Source organism: Patagioenas fasciata, chromosome 2 (assembly GCF_037038585.1).
Source record: "Patagioenas fasciata isolate bPatFas1 chromosome 2, bPatFas1.hap1, whole genome shotgun sequence".
NCBI lineage: Eukaryota > Metazoa > Chordata > Aves > Columbiformes > Columbidae > Patagioenas > Patagioenas fasciata.
In genome coordinates, this window is record NC_092521.1 from 132,407,752 (window position 1) to 132,427,358 (window position 19,607).

The 19,607-nt window shown below is 42.0% G+C and overlaps 1 protein-coding gene across 1 annotated transcript in view; it reads right to left on the reverse strand.

Annotated features, from left to right (window-relative positions):
- The window catches only part of CHN2 (chimerin 2), a 166,928-nt gene that overhangs the window by 9,453 nt on the left and 137,868 nt on the right, over positions 1 to 19,607 (reverse strand). Inside the window, exons 7-10 of the mRNA XM_065832038.2 lie at positions 15,632 to 15,709; positions 8,867 to 8,951; positions 6,260 to 6,433; positions 4,454 to 4,531 (exon numbers count right to left, since the gene is read on the reverse strand). Coding sequence (XP_065688110.1) covers positions 4,454 to 4,531; positions 6,260 to 6,433; positions 8,867 to 8,951; positions 15,632 to 15,709 — 415 coding nt within the window. The remainder of the gene's footprint in view (positions 1 to 4,453; positions 4,532 to 6,259; positions 6,434 to 8,866; positions 8,952 to 15,631; positions 15,710 to 19,607) is intronic.

Genomic DNA, 19,607 nt, shown 5'->3' on the forward strand with positions numbered 1-19,607 from the left:
ACAATTAATTGCCGGTAAAGTAATGAGACATATTCCACAGAGGACCCTCTGCAGTAGCATACTGTATGAACTACTTACATTTTATGTAGCACCTGGTGCATTACCACAATAACTTTTTAAACTCTTGAATACAATAACTTTCCACAGATTGTAATTAGTATTTTCAGTATCATTGCAGTTGCCATATGTTAATACAATCTTTTTTAAAAATTTAGAATTACAAAGATATAGTTTATCTCAGCTTTACAAACCCAATCCTACCCAAACTCCATTATTTATTTTTCCTTGTTACTTTGACTCTCAACATATTTTGTTGCATTATGCTGAAGTTTGAATATCTCAAGACAAAGAATGTCATTATTCTGTTCCTTAAAGGTTTCAGCTGACTTTGGATACCATAGAAATATATCAATAGTTTATTGGAGAATGAAACGGAATAAGTACTACATTCTTAAAGCCTCAGCTATGCCCTCTAAATACTGAATTACATTTCTACTTAAGTTCCTTTTTCCTCAGTGGTTTGTTTTTATTGCACAACCTTTGCCACGCTAACATGCTGCTTTGTGGTTTTTCTTGGATTTGGCATTTGACATGTTTTCAGCTGCACTGGCAAAAAAGTACGAGTATGAGTTAGGATGCCTTTAAGTACTAATGTAATATTTAACAGTGTAATATTTTTAGCAAGTATATTGTACCAGCCAGTCATACAAACAAGTTGGGGGACAGAATGCACTGATGACAATGGCAGCTCTGTGGATAAAGCACACAATGAGGGTTTTCTGGATGCCACAACGCCACAGCTCAACAATGCTGACAGAGAGCAACTGTCATTCTACAGCACCAACATTCACCAGATTATATAAATCCACATTATTCCCCTCCTTCTCATTACAAAAATCACTAAAATGGAACATTGTCAGTGCCTCAGAGAGTCTAATGCTAATTTATAGTAGGGGTATTTACACTGCTTTGGCTTAGGAAGGGAGCCCTAGTTTAAAACAGATGAGAACCAACTTCTCCCTGTTTTAAAACCAACTATGACAGCTTCATGGGGCCCAGAAAATATTATGTGGGATGCCATTCTCTTCCTGGACTGTTAACTTTCAAACCTGCCTTTGCTTTTTTGTTCTTGCTGTGTTTGGAAGCAACACGTCAGTGTTCCTTTGGCAAGGCAGAATTAGTCAGGGGGAGGGTTGGCTTCTCTTTATTGTGCCCTTCTGCTGCATGTGAAATCAGCAGGAGAGGTCCCCAATGGCCAAGGCACGCCTGCACCATGTCCCTGGATCATCCCGTCTTCTGGCTCCTGGGGCTTGTGAAACCAGAAAGCTTGATGGCATTATCTGAAGGATGCATCCCATGCATTAAACAGGAGGACTCCTTGCTTGTTTAGTTTCAGACCCATGTTATTAAAAGCTGTATTTCCAGAGATGCAAAAGTGTACTAGCATTCTAGCCGAGTGCCTAAGGACTGGCTTGGAAAGGACAGGCAGAGAGGGACCTCTGTAATGCCAGAGTGTGGTGCTCTGCTTCTGCAGGCACCATGCCATATAACCCTTCTTGTAAACCCCTCGACTTCCATTTTAAAACTAGTTACAGTTTTTATCCCTGTTCTTATTAGAAGGTTGTCTCAGAGCCTTGCTTTCAGGTGGTTAAAAATGGTCTTTAAATTGTCAAACTATATTTATTCCTGGCCCATGTACATCCTCTAGTATTGTGTCAGGCCTATTGATCAGATTAAACAGTTCTCTTCTCTGGTTCATACACCTGCTCTCACCTTCTACTTTGACAGCTGACTGTCCAAGCTCTTCTAAACCACATTTACCTTCTGCTGTGCAACATACTCCAGAGATAGTGATGTGGCCACAGATACGGCTGCTTCTGCTGCAACACCTACCTATTAACCAGAACCGATCAGGAATTTTCCATTTTGTATTTCGGATACAAATGCCATCCCCCTTTCTTTTTTTTTTTTTTCCACTTCTGCAAAAAATATACTAATTTCCTGTAGTGAACATGGAAACAACAGTTCTGTGAAACTCACACAAACCTCACTTTCTGGGCAGAAAATGAAATTTGAACAAAAACCTTCGTGGCATTGCTGGAGGTAAGACCTGCCACCTGGCTCTCAGCTCCCTTCTCTCTCACCTGGGACAGAGATCTGGGATATTCCGCATCCTTGGCATAGTCCCCTCCCTGCTGCTCTGGCTTCTAGGGCTAAGGAGGGGTAACTGGGCAGCAGAAAAGTGATGTTCCTACCTGCAGGGCTGGGATGCAGGAGAGGTTGGGATCCTCTGTCTCTGTAAACTTGGATCTGACAGGGAAGCCAGCCTTGAGCTGTCAGGTTGGAAGTGTCTTGCCAAGCTGGCAAGCTGACAAACACCTTCTAGCTGCACAGCCCACAAGTCACAACAAAAAAATCTATTTTGGTTTTCTTTAAATCCTTTCCTGCAAAACCGCAAAAACTCCTGCTTTTCCGTCTCAGTTCAGGGAGAAAACATTTTCAAAACTGCAAAGTTCTCAGCTTCAGGTCTCAGTAATACTCCAGTCATACAGTTCTCTTAACAAGATGTTCACTGTTCCACTGCTTTTAGCATTATTCATGGCAACACTCTCTTTCCTTTCTTATCCCTTTTCCCTCATGAGATTGTTAAAAGAAAAAATAAGACACAGCTTTTTATCAACTTATGCCCAATAGTTTTCCCCACAGCAGATGTATGCAAACTCAGTCCTTACCTTCTCTGCTTCCATGTTTATTCGTGTTTTTTTCCTTATGAAATCCAATACTGCTAGTGACCTTACTCTTCCTGTTTCTAGTTGCTGTCTTCTTTGCCAGTAAATCACACTTTCTTCCTTGCTGTGTGTCTAACTCAAGTGTGTATTGCCACCAGATTATGCCATGAGTACAGGCAATTATAAAATATGCTGTCTGTAAAACTGAAATGGCTCCAATAGTTTGAAGCATTTGCAAAGAAACTACAGCTAAGGCATTGTTCAAGCCATGCTCAGACATGAATTTCCATCTGCTCTCTTCAAACTCTTCCCTCTTCAGCCTGTCTTTCTCCTTCTGGGTTGCATTCAGGTTGGTATGCTGAGCGGAGAATTAGCATGCAGAACAAAAGGGTTCACCAGGCCAGATCTACCTGCAGAGTGGTACCTACAGGGACTGTGACTCTCTCAGTAACGCTGCTTCATGTGGCACATCTGCAACATGTATCTTTCTATGATAGCAGTCAGATCACTGTGCAGCTCTTTTGCCGAAGCTGTGGCTGACCCATGCATGTATATGCATTTGTTCATAGCTGCAGCATCCAACACGTTTTAAAACATACTATTTTTTGAAGGATATTTTGGTATAGCATGACAACAGTCACTTTGGCAATTCCTACTTGGACTTCCTTTGCCAGTGACATCTGCATGATAAACTGTCCGAACAAAAACGTATTCAGGCACAGTAAGTGTAAGACGTGCCACCCATAGCCCCTGCTGGCCCTGCCTAGGCTCCCTGGGATCCTCCAAGCCTCCTGCCATGGGTCCCCAGCGCCCCCAGTCCCTGCCTGAAGCGACATCAGAGCTGTCTCCAGGTGCAGCATGGCCATGCCTGTTCCTGGCTCTGCACCCCCTTCGGTTGGTACCCTGACCCACAGGCTGACTTTCTGCCTTGACCTCCTGAAAAAATGAAGTAGGAAGGAGAACACTCGTTATAGGAAAGGAGAATAATATTTGTGTAACTTCTTAAATGTACTTGAAAATGTGTTTTCTGTTGATGAAGGCCCTATTCTGCACTCACTGATATGTATATATATACATATATACATATACTTAAAATTAGTCCTGTGTGCCACGACTGTGTGTACAACCAGAAACAAGGTAATCAGCTAAATCTGTTTAGAAGGTCTAAAGGATTAACAGGCAGAGTTTTAATTATTGTTTTTTTCAATATGCTGTACAACCAATCTCCCCAATGGTCCTCTCATCTGTTGTGCAGATGCAATCATGTGCACAGTGGTATGCTGCTTTCTACAAGGCTACATGCAGAATGACTTCCCAGTTGAACTTCCTGGTTCTTAAACACATAAACAGATTATTGTATTGTAAACCACTGAGTCTACTAAAGATAGGACTAAGAACTTTCCCCTGGTACTATCTAGGCTTGTACTTGAACTAGGAGCCTAGGCTGTACTGCTTGGCTGAGCAATCATCCAGTTCCCTGAGCACTTGGCCTTCTGCCTGCCATTACTTACTGTTTAGCTATTCCTTCCAACTCTGAAATATGATTTGTTCTTATGAAAAGCACTACAGATTCATGTAGAAAGTCAGAAAAGACAGGTTGCTTTCTGTACTTCTGCTTACATGCCAGTTTCATTACCACGGTACTGATGTAAACAAAAGAAGAACTGAAAAGTCCTAGAACTGAAACCTTAGGTTAAAATTGTGCAAGATTAAAAAAGGTATACCTCGATCAAAGGCCATTTTCACATCTTCAATGTGCTCAGTGAAGCCTGAGACTCTATAGAGGCCCTCTGACTTTAAACCTGAAACAAAAAAGTTCTTGGTTAAGTTTGCTTCAGTTACCAACAGGCTTAAAAACAATAAAGCAAGAACAACAGATCTAGTAAGTGTAGCAAAATATTAATTGTAATGTGAAACTTCGGGGCATTTAAGGAAGGATCTAGATAATTTGTTAGGTACACATTTGATGATGTTAGAGGAAAATATTGCAATTTGCTAATGGTGGGGCATGTGATGTTATCCTGATTTATTCATTTTATGTGGGAGATTTTCCTGGATTTGGCTATAATTAATAAAGCTTTAGAGGTCTCCTTTCCTTTTACCAGTTGCTTAATGACAAATAGCAATGCAAGTAAGAGACTGCCTTTCCCTACGAGCACATTTGTTCACAGTTTTTACTTTTACACAGCTGACAGATGTAGTGGAAACCGTTATTCTCCACCTAGGTACATCCCTTCTACAGTTCTTGCACCACAAGAGACCTGCTCACTTGTACAACTCTCCCCACATCGCTCCACACCAACATGAAATGTGCAGGGCAGCCCAGCTGAGCAGGCAGAGCTAGTCAAGCAGAGTTACACACCTTATATACTTTCATCCCGGAGCTCCTTATTGTGACTATGCAGAGTGCTAACCTACTTAAAAGATCCAATACACTTTGTTTTCTTAAGAATAAAATCAGTTATCTTAGATAGTTCTATGGCAATTAAAGAAAGAAATTTAAAGATGTTGAAAAAACAGAGGGCAGGCAGCAGATTTTGTCTTAATCAATAAATGTACAAGTAAGTGATTAGATCTCAAATGCAATGCAGCTTCCTGCTACATCACTGGAGTAAAGCTCTTCTCTCTTTGTCTAAACTATTCTTTCTATTTATCCCTGCAATGATGATATAATCCTGGTAGAGCTTTATGGAGCAGTGCAGGGGATTTACTTGTAAATCTCTGATTCATTTCAGTAGATGATGCGTGGCTTTGAAATCCCTCTGGCTAGTACCAGTGTGTTGCCATGCAGATTACTGTGATGCCAGGAATTCGACATTATGAGATTTCCATGCTGAAGCTATGACTAACAAGGAAATTTGGCTTATTGCGCAGCACGACTTACATGTTTGCTACCCAAAGCAAAAATATGCCATCATTACCGTGTTGTGTTGGAGGGGATATGGTATTTCTTCAATCTGGCATGCTACTGTGTAGCAAAACCTGCCACAAGCTGGAGTTTGGCTGAGACATTGCTGCCTGAGCCATGGCATCCATCAGTCAGTAGCTGAGCATCATGTGAAACCCTGCGGTTTGTGACATACCACAAACCACCACAGCCTGGGACCTCACTTGTCTGAATCACTTCTAGTCACTTGTGTTCTCTTGCCCATAATGTCCGGAAAGATTATTAATAAGGGATTTGATTTAAACTGATTACTCTGAAATGGGAAGTGTCCCTCGGTATGGTAAAATAAAATAATGAAAAAAGACACATAAACATGAACTTAAAGTTCACTTTAAAGTTCACCCCTTTCAGAAGTGTAACATAATACATGTTTTGACATGTTTTCAGAAACCATTTCACGAAATTGCATTATGAAATGTAATAATTTAATTTTGCTAGCTAATGCAAAGCAATGTATCACCTACACTAAAAAAACCCTTCTCTCATCCTCTATTCAGTGTGTATGAGCATACTCCCCTGTCCTAGTTCAGCACTTAATTCATCTCCATTTAATTGTGTCTGCTATTTTCCAAAGCACACAAACCTCTCGCTTCGATCTCTCGAATGCAGGAATCCACAACCATTGGCCTCTGGGTATTGTGGGCTTTCACCAGTGTGGTGAGATCGCAGCAGTAGACTCGCTTTATCCTCTTGAGGTCTGGCTGGCAGTCGTTGGGCACGTATTTGGAGCACTGCTTATGTACGTTCAACCCACAGTCTGTAAACAAAGTTAGTCAGGTTAATTAATTAATACTAATGCCAATAGGTCTTGTCTAACCATTTATTTCCTTGGGCCACATCAAGCAAGGGGTATGACTTCCCCGTCACTCAGAAAAGCTAGAATAAATAAGATAGAGATGAGAAAGAGGATCATAGAAATGTCCTGCAAAAAGCTTATGGTGGGCAAAATGAACTCCAGCTTAGCTGTTACAAAGGCTATAGAAGCTCTGAAGGTCCTTCACACACCACTGAGCTGGAGCTGACCACTGCTGCAGTCTGGGGCAGTTCACTGCCAGACATGTAGCTCTAGGTGTTGTGTTGGAAAGGACATGGGATTAACTTCTGAGTATTTACTCTCATCTTTTATAAAATTAGCACAGTAATGATCGTCTTCTGCTGGCCAGCTTGTGGCTTAGCACTGCTAGAAGGCGAAGAACCTAAGATTCACCTGAGCATTCAAATTGTGACAGTGCTTTGAGCTAGCGGGTCTCCCTTCCGATTCCACATTCCTGCAGTGTCACATTTTGGCTCTGCCACATCAGCAGCCTCCCCATCCCCGTCTCATCACTCCACTGCTGACTAAAGTGCCCCTGAGTTTAGTCTGTAGGTCAGCGTAGGCATATAAAATGCTGTGAAAGACATGATGTAAAAAAGTGATTCATTTTACAAATGATTTTTGGTGTCTTATTCCAGAATCAAATGCTACTCTTGGTTGCACAGGTGGGTTTCTATGAACTTAGACATCATCGCTTGATCTCCACAAATAGAATTCCTCATAGATTCGAATATTTAGCCAAATGAATTTTTAAGCCTCAGTAAAGCAAACACCACCATTGTAAGTCACATTATCTTGCATAACTCTGATTCCTGTTTTAATGCCTTCCCAGTCATGCCCATCCCTGACAGTACCTTTTGGGCTAATTTAACTTGTCCAGTATCATCACTAATAAGTTACTTGGTGTTTTTTCATGTTGATTTTCTGCCCAAGCTACTTAAAATGTAAACTTGTCTCTATTACTTGCAGCACATTTCACTATTATTCTCTATAAAATATTAATCAAGCAAAATCACATCATCAGTACAAAGACACCTACACTTTTCATGGAATTGGTGTTTTTTGTGTGTTTCTCCTTACACTTATTACTGCATAATAAGTGATTGTTTTCCGAAATCTAAACAAATGTGAGCAGCTGCAGTTAGGAATCTCGCTGTATTGTTTTCAGTGATGTTCTCCAAACATGCGTAGTTAAATCCAAATGCATCTGTCTATTTGGAGTTTAATGCTGGTAATTTAATGAGGGAGAGTATTATGTTCCATACTAAATAAATAAGCCTTTTAGTAAGTTTATTATTTTATATATGTGAAAAAAATACAGTTCTATGCATTAGTGAGGTCAGATTTTGCATACTCGTGTTTCAGATCAAATGGCTTGAAAAGCAAACTACCATTAACTTTCCTCTTTTTAATGTGCTTCTCATATTCTTTCTGTTACCATTATTTATCTACAGGCAGACAAGATGCAGCACTAACTGAGACTGCGCTTATTAAAACTTTGCATTTGTGAAAGGTATTTCGACCCTTCAAATGGCTGTCTAAATTTTAGGTAACAACCACCTCCTCTATCCATGCAGGGCAGATGTTGGGGGCAGATGTGTTTGGTGCCAGTCTGAGACCAGGAACGCTGGAGGTCAGAGCAGGGAGGGTTATGGCAGAAGGATATTCGGCTGAGATATGGAAGGGATTGAAGGTCTGTAGAAAGAAGCTATGAAATCCCATTTGAAATGCACCAAATACCATTTCACTTCCTGAGTCCAAAAGCTCGTGATGTGATGATTATTGCATCTTTTGCAAGATGGATTATTTTTCACAGAAGAACAAGCAAATTTAAAGTAATTAAAATGCTATTAAAATGCTGATACAATTACAGAGGCACCGGAAAACTAATCCTTCTGGGAAAATGAAGGTTGTATTTCTTGCCTTCCTGTAAGGTGGGCTACTTAAGGCTTGCAACAACGCATAGTATTTTCATAGGAAACAGGTGACAGTTTTTTGCAGACATAGTCACTTCTCAGCCATTGGTGGCAAAAAGATGAGTTATGAAGCCTAGTTGCTGTCTGGCTCTGCCATTTCCAGAGCTTTTTTCTTAAGATGTAAAAACATTCAGGTATAACTTAATGACACCATAAAGAAGAATTCTTAATATATACACCAAGGCACTACTGAAAGGATGTCACTCTCAGCAATCAAGGGCTGGTGGCTTCATTTCTAAACCAGCTAATGGGGAAAACAACATCACTCTAACTTGCATGGGAGGAATTCTTGCCTTGTTCTGTAAGGTAACCCCTATCCCCCCACCCACAGGGGATGCAGGCTGAGGATGGGAGGGACACCTGAGCATTTCAAGAGAAAGAGAAAATATAGAAGGGTTACCTGAACACCTCACTCCCTGAGCAATGAGACCCCACATGAAGTTGGCACAGTATTCACACCAGTGCGGACCTCGAAATGTATGGACCTGTAATACAAATGGGGGTGGGGGGGAAAGAAATGGGGTCATTAAGAGGCAGACGGTCTGACAGATGGAACAACTGAAATGGATAAACAACAGAAGACTCAGTAGGAGTAAATCTTCAGCAGGCAGTGCCCACATCTTTCAAAAGTCTAGATGAAATAAACCATGGGAACAGAAATTTGCTTTGATCTTGAAGTTTATCTTTCAACAGGCTTAACGTAACAGAGGCCTGGGCTGTACACGGTACTGAAAACACATGGATTTTGCTAGCTGACATTTTAGCTATAGTGGAGGGCAAGAAACCAGGTTCACTAGTCAAAGGAGAAAAAAGTAAAACTAACAATCCAAGAAACTGTAGTCGGTGCTTGTATTTGACTAGTTCAAACAAAACGGGAATGATTCAAATGCTCTTCAACAGATCACTTTAAAGTAGAGGAAATGAAGTGACAGAAAGTCCCTCTGAATGCACCACGTTTGGGTTCCCCATAAACCCGTGTGACCACAGATCTGGTGCAAGGCCCATGTTACAAAGCAGCAGGCAGGTTCGAGCACGCTATGACTATAGTGTTACATGTGTATTTATACGCCCTTCAACACTGAACCAAACTCGAGGCAATTGCTGTAAATCTTTATCAGGGATGATAACAAATGCTTTGTGCAGCCACTCCAGGCAGCGGCTGGGTAACGATCTGATTTTGCATGCTAGAATCCATTAGTGATGAAAGCAAACGACACCCTTTGCCACTGTAGTAAGTCAACTGAACTCACATCGGGCAAAGACATCGGTAGGCTCTTTTTCAGTAAAGCAAACTTCATTTTGCTACAGTCCACACATCAGTAAATAAGGAGGAATAAAACAACCTGCATACTGACATGAGCCCATGGCTCACACGCCAGGCTTTGCACACCATCATTGCTTCCTCTGCTGCTTTTCCAAAAGCTATGGCAGAAAACCCTGTTATTTAAGACGTATGTTCTGCTAAAGTAAGTATTTCATTTTAATTGAAAAGAAGAGTAAATAGCGTGGTCTACACCCGTGTGAGTGGATGTAGTATGAGCTAGTTCTGGCCAGAGCCTTAATTGAGCTTAGCAAAACATAAATCATACACACTCCAACTGCTAATGCTTCCTTTTCCTTCTCTCTGCTCGTTTACCCATGGGGTGGATAGCTGAAAGGCCACTTCCATCCCCTGGGATGGGAAAAGCTGCTCTTTACTTTTCATAAAGTAAAAAAAAAGGTCATTGCCCTTTTCAAACAAAGTTGGTGAAGTTTTAAGGCAAGCATTTGTCTTGCTAATGTTTTCACCTCATTTGTCTGCAGGAACACACCCAAACAAGCCTGTACTCTTGAGTCCATTCCCTCAGAAAATGAAGTATTGTGATTTTAATACAGACCACTCTTTCTGATTCAGTGATAAAATTGTGAGCCTGACCACAAATGACTCCTAACCAACTACCCACAGTCAATAATTCTGTGAATAAGCTTAAAGCAGTAGTAATTCTTCCCCCACTTTGCTAGTAAAGGTCAGAACTGGAATGTCTGAATGGTCATATTTATTTCTTGAAATAGTATTTTACCTCTCAGAAAAATGTGTATGTCTGCAAAACAACACTTTGCAATAAAGTTTGAGCTAGATAGATAGATTTAGACACATACTTCTTTCTTATTACATCTTTTATTTTGCAGGGTGGGTAGCGTGAATTTCAGACATGGCTTTTAGTGGGAGTAAATGGTCATACCTAAGATTAGCTGGTGAACTGAGTTTCAGGCACATGCTCTATGTGACCTTCAGTGGATACAAAGCTACGGATACAATTAATTATGCCTGTATCTCTACCATTTTTAGACTGATAACCACATAATTAGTAGGTCTGCACCTGCATTTAATTGTGGATGAAAATCATCTGCTGTGGGAAGATAGCTAACTGTATCTTCTGATTTGCAGAGCTTTAGAAAAGCTAACCTTGTGAAAAGTGGCTGTAAAAGCTCATTCGGGATTTTTAAAACTGCACCATTTCACATTTGAAGGCCATCACAGTTGCTAGGATATTTGGGGCCTACTGGCTCACTTTACATAAGGCTTATTTCAGCTGCGGCATATTTAGAAAATGGTAGCTGATTATTCCTTGATCTCTGCTGTCATCAAGGGGAACCAGCCATCAACGCTGACTGAGGCTCCGTCTGAGAAGCGCTGAGTGCCCACCCTTCCCCTGTGCCCTGCAGCTCGGTGGTCCTCAAAGGTTTAGCTCTCTTTATTCATTCACTTCAATTTTTTACGGGTCTGCATTTTAGCTCAAATGGCAAGTTCCCAACTGAAATGCTCTGTGAAAAGCTAGTCTTGGTGGTTTGGGTCAAGCTGATACGGGGAAATATTCACTATCTGTAGCTGAGAAAGGGAGACTTCTAAAAGTTTCTAGATGAAGGTGCAAAAAATCTCTTTAAGATGCAGTTTTGAACTACGTCTCTTATGGCTCGCTATTAATTTCAAAGAATTAATGACGTCTGTTCTTACAAACACACTTGAACGCAGCCTGAAGCTCGCATGCAGCACTTCTGAATCATAAATGTGAATTTTGCCTGCAAGATTGATCTCATCTCTATTCTAAACAAGGAGAGGTAACATCAAGTCTTAGGTTTTTGAGATGGGTTTTCAGGTTTTTGCCCATTCTTTGTAACCACATCATTACAAATGGTCTGAGCTTAGATTTTTGGAAACATGATCAAGATCTGTTTATTATTGGTCCCTACTCCATCCTGCAGTCTCAAGAGAGCTCTCTGTGTACACACAGCATAGGTTTTGGCTTCTTGGGCGACAGTCAACACATAATTCCAGCTCTTAAGAAGAATTTACAGGGAAGCATTTCTTCATATAAGGCAAATTCATGATGTTTCAGACTATATACTATACTTCTCTTCAGTCTTTCATCTTTTTTCTACAATGTTTAACTACTAACTTCTTCACTTTCCTTGTTTTCCAGCACTGTCAATGAAACGTTGTTCCTTAAATTCATCTTTTCTTCTCTGTTGGACAATCTCACCCAGTATTAGACTGTGGGTCTCTTCTTATTGCCTCCCTGTGCTCTCTCCCACCTTTGCCTTTCAGTCCTCTGGTGCCCTTGCTTCCAAGTTTCAGAGTTCTCCCTGCGGGTGCTATCACATTCAGTTTTAGTCTGTGTCTGAGCCATGTTTGCAGAGAGGGGAACTAATACCAGAGTTAAGAAGTGCCAATACAGTGGCAAAAAAAACCCCTCTTAAACAACATTACAGAAACAAACTAAAAATTGCCTTGAATGGAAACGTGTGATTTCTACTGGCATTATATGGTGCTGTTTCTGAGGCAATTTTGTTTGTCTGACTGGGTTTGAAGACTTTGTTATTTGCCTCCAAAGAAAATAAGAGGTTTTTCAGACTTTCACCTGGAATACATGCGCATTTATACTCCCCTGTGGACTCCTGCTGAACCTGAGCTCTTTGTGGGCAAGAAAAGCTGACTCTGCTGTTATTTTTGTTTAAATACATACACATAAACTTCATGATGTCTGTAAAAAATGTCTCCCACAACCCCTTTGTCTCCCAGAAGCAGTGTTTGTCTGCAGTGATTAACACAATGTGAAATTTATCCCAGAGCCTCCTTTCTCCCAGCAGATCTTCTGACTTGTCAGTAATCAGTTGCCCTGACTCCCCCAGCCCGCCTGCAAAGGGGATTTGCCCATGCCATAGCAGCAAATAGGCACAATATTGTGGTAAGTGCACATTATTCAGCTGTATTTGCTCACTGAAAGAAGCACAGAGGCCCTCTCATGAATTCCCAGCCTAGAACAAAACACATGGAGCATCCCCGAACTCCACGCTGCCGCCCTCGGGCACGAGGTGACCTCACCACCAGCTGGGCCCCCGCTCAAGTTGGCAGGTAAAGCGCATCCCAAAGAGCCTGCTGAATCCTAACCCTAGTGAGATGCAAGAGGACTTTCCGATCCAGTTAGGCTGACGCCCACATGGTTACAGAAATACCTCTGTGTTTTTCTAAACAGGGCTTCAGAGATTTATTCTCTTTCCTGACTTACGGTATGTCTACACTGGCTTATGCAAAGTTGTCCCGCCAGACAGACGCCAGCTCCAAACCTAAATCCATGTGACTGTGTTGCGTGCTCAGGATGAACCCAGTTTAACAAATCAGTCTGGATACTAAATCCTTTTTTTATTCATTTGTCTTGAGTGGCTTGACATTTGGAAGAGAAGCTGAGTGACAAAGCACGGATGCTCAGAAAAGCATAACCTGGTGCCCTCATGCTTCAAACTCCAATGCTCCTTTTTAATTTTTGCATTAGCTTGGAAAGCATGGAGGGAGAGCCATCCTTGCTCTCAATTTATGCCTTGAGTCTATTTTTTCTTACGGGAAGAGACCTGGTGGAGTAAAGGCAGTTGCCTTTGCTCTTCCAGGACATACGATCTTTAAGATCTACAAAAATCTCTTCAGCTTCACTAAAAATGTGCCCTTCATTTTGAAGAATCTTCATGGCTAAAGGACAAGAGCTAAAGAGTGTCTGTTTGTTCATGGCGAATTGCCTATGACAAGATTATGATGGACACTGTGACATGTAACCTTTGTCCCTGTGAACTGAGCAGAATGGTACAATACACATCAGTATTCATCTAGAAAAGGGAAAGACAACTCTTTGAACGTCTGAAAAATAGCGTTCTCCTTCAGATTAATCCCATATCATCATAGCCTGAGTGCTGTCAAAAGCCATTAGGAATTTTGCCCCAAGACCCATAAAGCCATTCTTTCTCTTTGAAATAATTTCTTAATCCTTTTATGTAATGAATATGGAATATACTAAAGATACTAGACCTGAATTTAGCTGTCTTTTAAATCTAAATATTTTACTCTAAGCATTCTATCCACACTTTTTGTTCAACAACTAGACATGTCCTAATATATTCCTTCGGAAAAGTAACTGTATTTGCATAGTGAGCCTATTTTTTCATTAAGTAAATGTAACACTTTTGACTGGCCTTTCTGGACAGTAATTTTTTAAAATGTTTCTTCCTTAAGTTTTTTATTGTCTTGACTAGGATAAAACAATAATTTTATCCTGTCAAGCTTTTGAATACGTATATATTTAAATAATGTGATTTTTCAGTTAAACTATGACTCTTTTGAAACAGAAAAGAACAGAGACTGTACAAAAGCTAGATTGTGCAAACACAAAGTTAACTGGGCACATGTCCAATTATAAATCAAAGCCAAAACAAGGGGAATTTTGAAGAGGAAAGAATGCATGGGTCAAAGTGGAAAAAAGTCTCAGTCATGAGAAAATATTTTCTATTTAAACTAAAATAGTTTTGATATTAAAATGATAATGAGGGCAAAACCCAGAAAGAACGAAAGCTGGTTTAATCAAGCAAGAAAACGCAAAGTATTTCCCCTATTTCCTTCAGTGCTGATCAGTGAGATAAATACTGACTTTTCTGTAGTCTGGGTCAAGGAAGGAGAATGATAAAAGCGATGCTATTATTTGCTTTGCTCACTAATATTTAATTATTGATTTACCAAGTACAGCAGAAGCGGTACAGAGGAGAGCAATGTCTGCATGACAGAATATGTAGAAAAACAAGAAGTGAAGCTTTTTTTGCTAAACCCGGAAATCAGTGAAATCATTTTAATCAGCGCTTCTCCTTTTTTGACAGGCCTGAGATGAATATCAGGAAATTCTTCTTCTGCTAATGAGTTGAACTATTCTGACAGTGACCCAGATCAGCATCCTCAAGGAGAATTAAGTAAACTGAGATGCATTCCTTTCTTGTCTTGTTACTGCCTCTTATTCTCTCTGTATCCATCCTGATAACCATCAAACCGCAATTTGACAACATTAGATACGGTAACTGGCTGGCATAGTCTGAAACCAGCACAGTTCTTCTGGCAAAACATCTTAGCACAAGCTGCCTGGAAGGTCCATTCCAAAGCTGAGTCACTTCCCTGCTGCAGCATGCCAGACACAGCACTTGGGGAAAAAAAGCATCTAAGAATCTGATTTTTAGTGTATAAGACAGGAAAAAGATCGTCCATTTAAACATCCCTGTGTTTGTCCAGCTATTTGGTTTAGTATGACCAGCAAACACAAGCTCAGACCCCACAGCTCAGTGGGACTCTGGGGGCATTTCCTTAGCATATGGTGGTGGAACAAAAGCTGGGAGACAATACCACTGCTGTGCTCCGCTTTATTGTTAGGGAGCACCCCAGCTCCCTCAACATCTTCTGCAAACAGAAATGGTCCAAAATGTTTGCTGGTAAAATGCTACTGACTTCTGACAGTAGCCAGATTCTGAAAAGGGCCCTTTTTCTCATTTAAAACCAGATGTACTTTAAGATAAAGACAATCAATATGAAGTACTTTTTTTTTTCTGAACAAAAAAGAAACTGAATCCGAGAAAAAAAAAGGTAAACTGCCATCAGGTAGTGTAGTTAGTAACAAAACCGTTATTTGGATTACCAGCCTATGTAAAAGCGTATTAAGAATGCAGTCAGGGGAACTTAAAGTAGAAAGAAAAAGGTTTTTTCCAACTCTTTTCTCAGAGGTGGTATAGGTGGGTGCATGAAAACTCCATCACAGCAAAAAATAAAATGCAAGGCATCAAACCAAGAATTCTTTAGCTGAAAATAATAGGAAGTTGTGCTTACCTTAAAATTGTGTGCTTTTTCATAGTTGAAATGGTTGTCGTTTTGAGTTAAGGCTGCTCTTCTGACCAAGGAGGTGATCTGTGAATAGGCAAAGAGTTTCAGAGGTTGCCACAAAAGTGCCCCCTTGACTCCCACCTTCACCCCCAGGGCCACGGCCAGGAGCTCTTGGCGCTTCCTTCCTCGCTTCGACTTGTGAACAACGGCACAGGTTTTCTCATTTTCCAGCCACAGATCCTCCGAGAACATAGCGCTGGGATCCCAAATCTTTTCCCTGTCTTCCTCGGCGCCTGGGAGCCTGACTGTCGTCAGCACGGCACAGTTTGTCCAACTGCTTCTGATGTTAGACAGCAGATTTGAAGCAGCTGCAGCCCATTCTGCCGAGACCTCTGGCATGTGACTTGAATGGGCCGGCTTGTGGGACGGAAGGAGCTTCTGCATCTGAATAAGTAACGGCCTGTGCCGTGCGATTTCTTAAGGCAGATGTGTGCCTCGAACAATAGCCCGAATTCATACACTCACCAGCCTTCACCCCTCCCTCCCTGAGTGGTGGTCTCCAGCTAGGTGCTGCCAAAATACTGACTGGGGGAAACGTGTGGCGTTACAGCTTCACACCCAAATGCATTTCCAGGGCCAGATTGCTTCAACTCCACAGCAAGTTAAAAACAAACAAACAAACAAAAAGCCCCAGGAAAGCCCACACAACTGAATCCGATGCTGCATCCAATTACACTCAGACTCGGAGACTTATCAGCCAGCAGTCTGCATGCCGGCAGATTAAGACCTTAAAACCATGATGACTGTTTAATCTTACAGGGCTAAAAATCTCTCTTTTTTTTTTTTTTTTCATATCCTATACAAAGGGAAAAAATCCAGCAGCAGTCCAAGCATTACTAGCACTTTTATGCCATGTTTCGAACCAGAGCATTTTGTCCATGTGCACTTGGCAGCACGGAGCTAGCTCACTGTCAGGGAAAGCTGAAAGCCCAGCTGGGAGGAGGGAGGCCAGGACGCCCCCAAGCCCTGTGCAGGGCTCGAGTGAAGGCAGGGGAGCTTCACACAGATGTAGGAAGCCCATGTGCACAGACTTATTTGCAGAACAGGGTCTGCAATGTTTCAAGAGCAGTTGCCCTTTGCTCTGGTTATGTGCATCTATAGATCTGAGGGCACGCATCTATAGATCTGTGCGGGGGGGAGTGATTTCTAGCTAAAGCCGAGGGACAGGAGCTATCTGGAGCCTGACCAGTTTGTGCGTCACTGACAGTTTGCAGCATAATTTTGGGCACTTGATTCATTTCTTTAAAGGCAGGTAGTCCCCTGCCCCAGGATGGAGATGTATGACACCGAGCATCCCCTGGGAAGCATGTTCAGCGCCCGCTCCCCACCAGCTTCCCTGCCTCTGGCTCCCTTCTCCTCCTCCCTTAGTGAGTATGCCCACTCTCCACCCATAAGAGGATGACAGGAGTTAGCTGTGAGATTTTATTCTCTACGGTGTGTCTAATACTTGAGATGCCGTGACAGAGCAAACCGGGAGGTTACCAGTGCTACTGGGAACACCGCGTCTCTCAACTAGGGACACTAAAGACCACACCAGCCTTTTACAGTCAGCCTCACTTCAACTTACGCAGAAAACATGTGAAATTAAAGGATTTAATCCACTCACATTAACTTGCCTCCTTTTTTCATTCAGTCTGCATTTACCTCAGGCTGAAAAGTCGGAAGGTTCATCTAATTCACTTACTAAAACCTCCACCACGTAGACCGCCTGCTCTCAGTAAAAGCAATGCTCTCCTGATTGGAAAGCCCGTGGGGACAGATGGTCAGCTGTCAGTCACACCAGGCTGCGCAATTTCAGATAGTGCCCTACTTCGCGTTTTCAAGAAGTCATGCAACCTGCAAAACCAGCTTCTGAGTTATAAAATGATGCACCTGTTTCTATGTATAACACACTTAATTCCTTTCTTTTCCTGGTAACTCACAGCACCTCTTTTTATGTGTTCCCATTCTCCAAAGCTTCTGCTCCTCGGCAGGGAGGACTTCCACACAACCCCATATCTCCCCGAGCAGTTGCTGCCTGCCCTGCCTTTCCCCAGCGCTCAGCACCATTACCTGACCAGCAGTGACAACTGGCTGTGATTCATGTATGAATGCTGCTCTGCCTGGAGGAAATCCCTGCTGCTCTTCCATATGTCCTCCTGCTGCTAAGTCCCGATTTCTGCCAGCTCAGGACCTTTATCTGCTTTCCAACAGATAAAGAGAAACTACACCTCCACAGCTCGCTCTCAATGTATTCAAGAGGTGAGGGGCACTGTTTTTAGGGACATCTCTGACCCCATCAGCAATAATGGCTTCAGTTTGGGCCATCACGAAGGAAACAGGAACAGCTTTAAGTTTTTATCACACTCTGGTTTCTCTCCTCAGTCCCGTTTTAAATGTGTTTACATTCATCTGGAACAAACCCCCCAAACTACACCTCTGAAGCTAGAGCATCTAAATCCCCATATATACATAAGCTACTTTCTCTCTGACTTCCAGCATAACAGATCCAAAGTCAGAGAGAGGTCAGTTTCCTAGTAATGCTCTAATATTTGTATTTATGTCACTAGACTGATAAAAATCCCATTATATAACCAATATTTTTTACATAACATGGCAGATTTGATATTCAAGCTACAGGCTTATGATGATACATCTTGGAATGTCTATTTATTAAACTATTTTTGGAATTATCAGAGTGTCATCCGGGGATCAGACACACAGTACTATATTTAATGGAAACTCTGAGTGTTCCCACAGCAGCATTAAAGTTAATAGACTTGGAGGACAACTAAGGCAAACCAGTTCATATGACTAAGGCAGATCAGTATTTACTGTTTATCGTATATGAAATGGTATTTATTCCCTAGGTTGCTGTTTCTGCCTTGCTTGGGTCCTGCTTAGACAGTTGTTTAATGGGATCCTTTGCAAACACAGGATGTGTACAGAAGGCCAACAGTGAGTGCATCCTCTTAAAAAGCTTAATCATGCAAAGTCCTACCAGGTTTGGTGACTAAAATGGTGCTGTAAAACTGAGATGAGCTTGACCACATATACAACCCCTTCCCTCTCTAAATAGAAAGCAAATGGCAGCAATCACAAATTCTCAGCATCAACCAGTTCCAACATGAAGATACAGTAGGCCAACCCCAGTGTTCTCTTTTATCCACTTCCTTTTTCGTTAATACAAAATTTACTCGATATGGTGTCAGCTCGTTTAAAGAGCATCTCCTGATCAAGTTAGCAAGTTAGCCTGCAGCTAAGAATGCCAACAGCTAAAAATATTATTGCTGGTTGTCACTGAACATCTAAGGTAGAGAAGGCTGAAAGGCAAATACAGGTTGTCTGCATTTTCAGACCAAAGGATTTCTGCATAACTATGATTTTAGTTTACTAGTGTCTCTGCAAAACACATGGACTGTATAGCGAACTAGGCATTTACAGCAAAATAAATGTCACTGAACCAGAATAATAAACTTAAAGTGGGGGGAGGAGGGAGGGAGAGGGCGGACTCAGCTGTTGCACCATTTCCAGGATGCCTTTGCAGCGTGCGCTGAACCACACCATTGTCTCTCCCCTCAAACACTGGCGTCTTGTTTGCTCACAAAGGCCTCAGGGGGAGGAAAGAACAAATTTCAGTATGAAAAGCTTTTGGTTTTGTACATGTTGCACGATTCCTGTTGTAACAGTGTGGGCAGCGCTGAGGACTCACTGCAGGCAGGCGGCGGAGGCACTTCACATGCCGACTGGCTCCTCCATGCCAGCCCCAGCGTGGCGGGAGGAGACACTGCGGGAGCGATGGCTCCTGTCCCCCAGCCACCATCGTGCCCGCCCGTGGCTGGCAGGGATGGGGCATGGAGTGGCAGGTCACTGGCTTGCTGCTCAGCCTGCCAATGGGCACAACCACAGCAGGCAGAGGAGCGGCACAGGCATATCTCCTTGG